Source organism: Sceloporus undulatus, chromosome 2 (assembly GCF_019175285.1).
Source record: "Sceloporus undulatus isolate JIND9_A2432 ecotype Alabama chromosome 2, SceUnd_v1.1, whole genome shotgun sequence".
Lineage (NCBI taxonomy): Eukaryota > Metazoa > Chordata > Lepidosauria > Squamata > Phrynosomatidae > Sceloporus > Sceloporus undulatus.
The window spans coordinates 190,957,294-190,966,204 of record NC_056523.1 but is presented as its reverse complement, the minus strand read 5'-3'; the positions used below and the strand labels follow the sequence as shown (position 1 = coordinate 190,966,204).

General features: G+C 43.4%; 1 protein-coding gene and 1 non-coding gene across 2 annotated transcripts; both read left to right on the top strand.

Moving 5' to 3' along the window:
- The first annotated feature begins 1,965 nt into the window (after window positions 1-1,965).
- On the top strand, window positions 1,966-8,484 carry SSR4 (signal sequence receptor subunit 4). Its single transcript, XM_042451928.1, has 6 exons — window positions 1,966-2,121; window positions 4,013-4,131; window positions 4,630-4,704; window positions 5,584-5,673; window positions 6,652-6,717; window positions 8,352-8,484. Exons 1-6 carry the CDS (start codon window positions 2,061-2,063, stop codon window positions 8,454-8,456), a joined length of 516 nt encoding a protein of 171 aa, XP_042307862.1. The 5' UTR covers window positions 1,966-2,060; the 3' UTR covers window positions 8,457-8,484.
- Window positions 4,252-4,388, top strand: LOC121924564. The gene has a single exon (XR_006102668.1). It is a non-coding gene; the product is annotated as a small nucleolar RNA SNORA42/SNORA80 family (small nucleolar RNA).
- Window positions 8,485-8,911: the final 427 nt, after the last annotated feature.

Sequence of the window (8,911 nt, the reverse complement as noted above, 5' to 3'; positions counted from 1 at the left end):
GGTGAGTTGAGTCCCAATGGAATATAACAGAAAATAATGTGGACTCCTGCCTTGCAGTTAGTGCATGGGGAAGAACCCAGTGAAAGTGGATTGATCACCCCTGCTATCCCGAGAATGTGCTGGTAGCAAGCCTGGAGGCAATGCCTGGAGCTGACCTGACCCTGCAATATATCACCGAGAGGCTGCTTGAAGAGGAACAGAGACCGCTTGATAGATTCCAGTAGAGGAAAAGTTGTACAGCAGGAATCAGCAATGGCAAGTGGAATGGAAATGAGTGTTCCAGACAAGCAACGACCCAAGAAGCAGGCAGTGAAGGGTAGAGAGAGCCTTAGTAGTGAAACGCTGTTACCAGTGTGGATGCACACAGCACTTGCATGGCTCACTTGTGGGACAATGCTGATAGAGCCAAGCAGCATGGTAAAGGAATGTGTTCACAGTTTTTCTCAGTTGTCATGGGTGAATCTGATGGGGTCACTGATTATTAGATTCTGGTTGTAGTCAAAATTTGGCCAACCAGAGAGACATGTTTGCCACTTAGAACACTGCATCCAAGGACAATGTCACTTTGGCTAATGGGACTAGATCTCCAGTGAAAGGGCACCTCCCTTGGTGATCAAGTCTAGCTTTTTCAAGTTTTACAGTCATATTCGTTCAGAAGGAAACCTCATAGCTTTCAATGGGCTCCACTTTTCAGCAAGTGTCTGTTTATGATGGCAGACTTTGGCACTCTTCAGCAAGAGGCACTACAGGCTTATCCAAGTCTCCAATATAAGGATTAGCAACTAGAGGGCAGGGAAACAAACCAGGCACCCTATGCAGTAACAGTTTCTGCCCCTCAAGTGAGAGAGAGACGCATGGGGAAGACTGCCATAAGACTAGAACAAGGAACAATGGATACAAGCTAGAGAAAAAGAGATTCCACCTAAACTTTAGGAGGACCTTCCTGACAGTAGGAGCTGTTTGACAGTGGAACACACTCCTTCCTTGGAGAGTACTGGAGGGTTCTTCCTTGGAAGTCTTTAAAAAGAGGCTGGATGTTTGTCTGTCAGGGGTACTTTGGTTGTCCTTTCCTGCATGGCAGGAGGTTGGACTGAATGGCTTTTGTGGTATCTTCCAACTCTATGATTCTATGGTATTCATTGGCAGTCTCCCATCCAAGTACTAACCAAGGCTGGCCCTACTTAGCTTCCAAGATCAGGCAGGCAATGGTGCTTTTAGGGTATTTTGGCCCTTGGCCCCTTGTTGTTTTGTGTGCCTTCCACGTTTTCTAAGCAAGATTTGTTCAGAGAGTTTGCCATTCCCTTCCTCTAAAGCCAGAGAGAGTGACTTGCCCAAGGCCACCCAGTGGGTTTCCATGGCCAAGCCAGGATTTGAACCCTGGTCTCCAGAGTCACAGTCCAGTGCTCAAACCACTACGCCACACTGACTCTCACAAGACATACTAACATGGCTTTTATTTTTTTAAAGCAGTGGTCCCCAAACTGTGCCCTTTAAGGAATGTTGGACTTCAGCTCCCATAGTCCCGTACTATTTGCCAACACGGCTGAGGCTTCTGGGATCTGAAGTCCAAAATCCATTAAAGGGCACAGTTTGTGGACCACTGTTTTAAAGTACGTAATGGCTTTGAAAAGGCTGAAGGCCAGCAAAGCCAGGTAACCCATTGCGCATGTGCGAGCCATTCCCATTTTTATTGCCCTTTGTCAAGTTGCTAAGTCAGCGCCAAATAAGTCCCAGGCGGCCATGTTTTAGGGCCCTATTTGATGTCCTTATTTCTTTATAATCCCATCTCCGGACTGGAAACGTGTTCCACATCACGCATGCGCAGTGCTGAACACGAGCGCCACAAAAGTCGCGGGCAGCCATTTTAGGACTCTTTCAGCAAAGGCCACGTCTCTTTCTTTCGGAGGCTCCTCCTTGTGTCATGTGACGGAGGACGGCGGACGAACGGCACTGATTGGCTGGTTGTCCAGTTCTTCCCGACATCCTCTGCGCGGGAGGCGGTATGATTGGCTAATACATCTCCAGGTGGGTCCTTTTGGCCGTTCTTTCGCTGCTCGGCCATGGCCGGCTTGGGACCGCTGTGGTTCGTCCCTGCTCTGCTCCTGTTGAGCGGAGTGCGAGGTATGCAGACCCTGCGCAGCTTCCGTAGATTTCCTTACCAAGCAAAACAGGGCTCAGTTGACTCTCCGTGGCTACATCCGCACTGCAGAAATAATTCGGTTTGACCGCGCTTTAACTCCCATGGAATCTTGGGAGCTTTGCTCTGGTGCTATAACAAACTGCAGCTGCTAGGGTTCCATAGCCTTCAGCCATGGCACTTAAAGCGGTATCAAACCGAGTTATCTCTGCAGTGTGGATGCAGCCTTCATGTTCTGCTTTCTAGTTGTTACTGTGATTAAACTCCTGAGAGGGAGGGAGAGAAGCCTCTTCCAAGAAGCTACACTAGTGGTTCCCAAACTGTGGTCCTCTCCCTCTTTTGGAGTTCAGCTCCCAGCATTCCTGGCTGTTGGCCACGCTGGCTGGGGCTGATGGGACTTGAGGTCTAAAATACATGGAAGGCCAAAATAGGGAATCCCTTATCTGCCTTGTAGAAACAGTCCAGGTTGACCCCACTTTTAACAGCCATGAGTCCATTATCCTACAGAATCCTGGGATCTGTAGTTTTGTCAGCACTCTTAGGCAGAGAAGGCTAAAGACCTTGCAAAACTACAAATCCCAGGGTTCCATGGGAGGGAGCTGCGTCACTTAAAGTGATGTCAAACTGCATTGCTTTTGCAGTGTAGATTCACCCTAGATAACAAAATAATAATAATAATAATAATATCTAGTTTGGTGACTGTTGGTGCATAATCCAGAACTGCTGTCCAGCCTTTTAAAAGTACATTCATCCCTTCGTATTTGTGGCTTTGATATTTGCAGCTTTGATTATTCACGGATTTGATTAATATGTCCTCTCTAGGAATATCTAGGTCCTCCTCCAGTGCAACTCTATGGTCAACTTTAACCAAAAGCTGCACTGAAAGACCTAGAGATTATTCCTAGAGAGAAGGCTCTACAAGTGACCTGGAAAAAGAGCTGACCAATGGTTTGGGAGGTGGCAATCCATGTTTTTTATCCCTATACCAGTTTGACATGAAACCTAAGTTCTTGTAACGCAGTATTGTCTCAAACATTATTTGGTTAATAGAAGTAAGTCAGTTTTCATGGGATTTACTTCCAGGTAAACAAGAGTAGTATTGTGTTGAGTGTTTCCTTCTCCATTGTTTTAAGGCAATTAGAAGTTGTGTTTAGTTTTGTGTAAACAGAACTCAAAAGCGTACTCACGTCTTGTTCCCACTGAGTCTGTATGAGGGGCTCAGGGTCTGCTTTAACTGCCCTGGCTCAGTGCTGGGGAATCCTGGGAATTGTAGTTTATTGTGGCCTCAGAGCTCTCTGACAGAGGAGGCTAAACATCTCACAAAACTACAGCTCCCAGCATTCTCTAGCCTTGAGCCAGGGCAGTTAAAGCGGTCTCAAAAATACAGTACATTCCAATAAATAAACATCAATTTTGCCATTTTATGTAAGGGATGCCAATTTACTGTGCCATTGTTTATAATGGGACTTCAGTATCCATATACTGTATTTTGTTATTCTCAGGAGATCCTGGAACTAAACCCCAGTGGATACCAAGGGCCCACTGTAACCATAACACACCAATCATTGTTCATAAATCTGAATGCAGAGCTCTGATCTCTGCATTTATATGGATTGTGTTTTTAAACAGTGGAAATTGTTTTCTTTTCTCCTTGAGGCCTTTTCTCTCTCAGCATCCTTAAAGATTCAGTTCATTAAGCAAGCAGTGTCTGCTCAAGACAGCATTTCTGCTCAAGACAGAAATGCCTCTTGTCCTGTGATATGCTGAGTCCTGGGCTCTGCCATATAGGCTATTCTCTGAATGGCTTCAAATACTGACATGTGCTTTCAAGCTGGAAAGTTTTTGATTCATAAGACAGTTTCTCTTTCCTGTCAGCTGAAACATGCACAGAACCAGTCATCTCACCATCCTACTACACTACCTCAGACGCAGTTATCTCTTCTGAGACGGTCTTTGTTGTTGAGATCTCCCTTACTTGTAAGAACGGAGCTCAAGTGAGTGCCTCTATGGCGGGCTTATTTCACTTTCTTGGGATTGCTGTCAAGGAGTCTTGGTACAGCTCTGGGAGCCGAGGGGAAGTGTTCCAGGTGTGTAATGTGCACATCCCAAATTGAGCATGGCTTTGGATTTATGGTAGGTCCTACTCCATGGACTTCTCATAGTGTACTCCATGCCACAGCAGCTTGTCTCCCTGAACCACTGGCTGGCCTGGCTTGCTGTAGCCCCAGCCACTGAAGTGGGTGATACATGCACGTTTTAGGAAAGGGCAGAAAGCCACATTTGGAGGTCCATCTGAGAATCTTGTTTAACTTCAGACCCATATTTCTGGGTTCTCTCAAATCCAGTTACTCAACAGAATAGAGAAAGTCTGCCTTTCTTGCTGTTTGAGGCCTGTTGAGGCAACATAACACAGATCAGAGCAAGCCTTCAATATTAGCGTGTGCTGTGGATTTCTGTGGTTGTGATGTTTGTCATAATTTCTCTTTTTGTAGAATGTGGCACTCTATGCAGATGTCAATGGCAAACAGTTTCCTGTCACTCGGGGCCAGGATGTTGGTCGCTATCAGGTGAGAACAAGCAGTGACTCCTGGTAGAGGTAGTGGAATGCTAATCCAAGTTACTATTGCTTTTTGTGTTCCTAAAATAACAAAGTAACATTGAATCTATAAAGGGTGCCAATACTGCAGCCTCTCGCCAGTTTTTCTGAAAACATGTTGGAGGGAGAAAATGGGTAATTTCCCCCCCCCCCATGATTTCAAAATTTCAGATCTGATACAATTTGATGTTTTGTTAAAATCTAGCACCCTCACCCTTTCTTTCTTTTTTTGTTTTTCTTGTATTTTTACTTTCATTGTTTAAAAATGTTACAAGAACATTAAAATTACTAAAAAATAAATTAAGTGGAAATAAGCCAAATTCATTGAATTACTACAGCATTTTGGCATCGAGCTCCTTTACCAAAAGCTATGATTCACATCACCGATAGTGAAGAATAATGGTATCGGAACAAGGTTATTGTACAACGTAATCTATCCATTGAGTATATTTTGCCCATAATAATTTTTTTATAGTGATATGAAAACTGTTCAGCTTACCAGTAACTTGCTCTGCCAAATGGTTTATGGTATATATTTGATGTTGCCTTTTTACTCAGCAACATGCTGGTCATAGTTCTGTATGAATTGGGAGGAAAAGAGGCATAAACGCATGGTTCTAGATTTATGGTGGGTCTGACTTCATAGATTCCCCTTAGTGTGTTCCATGCTAAAGCAAGCTGCTACCTCGAACCATTGGCTTGTTTGGCTTGGTGTAGCCCTGGCTACTGAAGCGGGTAGTACATGTGTGCAAGTGTGCCTGTGTATATATGTGTTTGTATCTCTCCCCAGTGGCTTGTGCAGTGCAGCTACAGTCTAGAAGTGGTCCTCCAATATTTATTTTGTTGCTAGGTCTCTTGGAGTATGGAGCACAAGCTGGCCCGCTCTGGAACCTATGAAGTGAAATTCTTCGATGAGGAATCTTACAGTATCTTGCGTAAGGTGAGCCTGCCCCCTGCTGGAGTGAAGGAGATGGCTTACTAAATAAACAAAATACTTTTATTTGTATACTACTACATCGAGTGGGGTGTGTGTGTGATGTCTGCTTGTAGATATAAAGCGGGGGTCCCAAAGATCAAAAGTTTGACTATCACTGACAGAGATTAAAGGGGAACAGATTCCTAGAAAATAATGAAGTGGGGAGGATGTGGATGTTAATTTCATCATTTGGATTTGTAGGCAGTTTTAAAATTGGTGAAATTCTCTAGTTGCATAAAAAATGCTCTAGTTGGTGCTGTTTTGCCTTGCAGTTTAATTCCTTGTGCTCTAACCAGTTAATATAATTGTTGTCACTTTGCCTTCTACCATTGTCTGGTTTTAGAAAAGGAGTAAAGTTATATACTTCTGCATATATAGAGTGCTTGTTCGCTCAACTGCTGCTGTCTGTCTATATAGGGTATAGTTAGCTGGACCAAGTGCATCTCATTATATGTTGTTAGTCTGCCACTTTCAGCAGCCCAAGTCAGCATAACCAATATTTATGAATGTTGGAAGTTGTAATCCAACAGCCTTTGAAGGGCTACACTTTGCCCACTCCTGAGCCAAAAGTGAGACTTCATTCCATGGCAAATTGCAAGGATCCCTTAAAGATCAGAGCTTCAGTGATTAAACATTGCTCCTACCTCTCTTGATACTGTTCTGAAAATATGCTCCCAGTACTTTCTTAGACTTTCAGATCTCATAGCTCATCAACTTCATCTCATAGCTCAAGTTGCATCAAGTTTACGCAGTAAATCTGTGTAAACCTGATGCTGTTGTGTAACCTTTGGCTATCTTCTTCCTCTGCTGTATTCACCGTTGTACTTAATTCACTGTAGGGGAATAGTCATGGTACCACATTTGCTTCCCAACATTATACAATGGAGAGCTTGGTATAATTACCTAATTTGTGTGTCAACCAATTCTTTTCATTTGTCCTAGGCTCAACGCAACAACGAGGACGTCTCTGATATCAAGCCCTTGTTTACAGTCAGTGTGGATCATCGAGTGAGTAAAGGGGTAGGGGGAGTCTACTGCTCAGTAGAAAAGGGTAGTTAGCATTCAAGATAACATTGGGTGGATCATCAGGAGTTCCAAGAGTTAATCAAAGTGGGTTAACTATGTTGTTTATAGAATTCGAAAGCATAACCATGTTAGTCTGGAAAATCAGTATGCAAAAGCTTCTTGTAGCACCACTGAGGCTAACTGAAAGAAAGAGGATGGTATCATTGGCTTTTGTAGATTGAGCCTACTTCCTCAGATACATGTTTACAGTAGATTATCATTTCTAAGTTGCCAGATACACCAAACACTTAAGATGTTTGCCCCACTGGAATTGCTAATCTCCAGTTGCCAGTCTGTGAGGACAAGGAGAATATTTTTATACTCTTCCAGGATTGATTTAGGTATTGGATGAACTCATGTGCATGTGAATTTTGGTGCAGGAGAGCATGGAACTTGGCATCAGGCATAACAGGATGACCCCACGTACATCTTAGGGATAGGATAGTAACAGTTTACACCTGAGGCTGTGTATAATCTGGCCTTCATCTATCCAGAAATCCACCCTCCATAGTCAAATAAATTGGAATTTATTTATTTATTTATTTATTCTGCAGTCTTTATTCAGATACAGAAATTCATAAAAGATGGCAATGAGGGAAAGCCAGGAAGAATAAGGTAGCATCATTTGTAGTATCTTGAAATAGCAAAGGGATGGAGGAGTAAAGATCTGTGGTGAGCACTGAAACCTCAAACATTGGAAAACCCTGGCTCCTAAAGTTTGCTGATGTTTCCCTTCCCACATGGGCTAAAACATTGCTTTAAAAAGAAAATGAGTCAAGAGAAATCGGTTTTCTGTGACACTGTGATGAATACTAAATTGTACCCTTCTGCAGCCATCTCTGCTCACTATCATTCCCTTTATTGTCCCATATACTAAATTGAGGTGTTAGGGATTAGGCAGTAATTTGGAGTTGGCCTAGGCTGATGACTCCCCCAGGCTGGATGAATTGCTACCCCCATGAGGCACTGTTATCCAGCACTTCTAGAATCACAGAAACGGTCTCTAATTGGACATTATGGGTTGCAAACATCTTCCCAGGGATCATCCTGATCCCTGATTTACTACTTGACTGCTAAGATGATTCCAACAACATCTGAGCTTCGGCTAAACATTAATGCAATTTTCTGCCTTCTTTTGAAACCATCTGCTCACACAGCTAATCATTTTTAGTTTCTCGGTACAGTATTGCCTCCGTATCTACGAGTCCCGTATGCTTCCGCCAGATGTTGACTGTAGAGTTGTCCTGGAGGACCTAAAGATTCCTAGTTCTCTCTAGGCATTTCTAGTTCCTCAGCAAAATTCTATAGTATGCTTCCATTAAAAGTCATTAATTTCAGTTGGGTTTGCTAGTATCCATCATTTTGCGTCCAGGAATATACCCCCCATGGATATGTGGGTCATGCTGTACACCTCATCTTTGTAGGTGCTGTAGTGTGTTCTTCCTTTGGAATTTAGAGAAGAGTCAAAAGTAGAGTAATGTTGGTAATTCAGCTACATAGCATTTTGTACCTCTCTTTAAACATACAAAGTTCTATGACCAACCTGTTTCTGTTCTTTCTTTCTTCTCCCATTTCAGGGTGCCTGGAGCGGACCATGGGTTTCCACTGAGGTGCTGGCAGCCTTCATTGGTCTCCTAGTATATTACATGGCCTTCACTGCCAAGAGCAACATCCAAGCATAAGTCATTTCAGTAAACCCTTCATGCCAACCTTGCTGTTTTCTCTGTCTGTTCTTTCAGTGGTAGGGTAAAGGTTTTTTTGCTACACTGGGTCCATACCAGCTATTCCTGCTGTATCACTTCAGAAATGTAGCTGGCTGGCAAGTCTTGAAGGTCCACCATGCATTATTTTAGTAGGGAACAGAGCAATGAAAAAGTACAGGAATGTGTATGAAAACTGGTGTCACTGCTCAGAACAGCCTGTTAGAATTCAGGTAGGAAGTATTTGTTCAGTACCTTAAAGTATATGCCTCCAAGTGGGCTGTTGACTTCAGGTGACACCATGAATTTCGTAGGGTTTTCTTGGGCAAGGAATATTGAGCGATGGTTTGCCACTGCCTTCTTCTGAATGTAGTCTACAGCAATTATGTTCCTTGGCGTTTTCCCATCCAAGTACTAATCAGGCTTGACTCTGCTTA

Coding starts and splice junctions, on each gene's coding strand:
- SSR4 (XM_042451928.1), top strand. CDS start 2,061: ATGGCCGGCTTGGGACCGCTGTGGTTCGTCCCTGCTCTGCTCCTGTTG. Junction 2,122..4,012: donor CCTGTTGAGCGGAGTGCGAG/GTATGCAGACCC, acceptor CTTTCCTGTCAG/CTGAAACATGCACAGAACCA. Junction 4,705..5,583: donor AGGATGTTGGTCGCTATCAG/GTGAGAACAAGC, acceptor TTTTGTTGCTAG/GTCTCTTGGAGTATGGAGCA.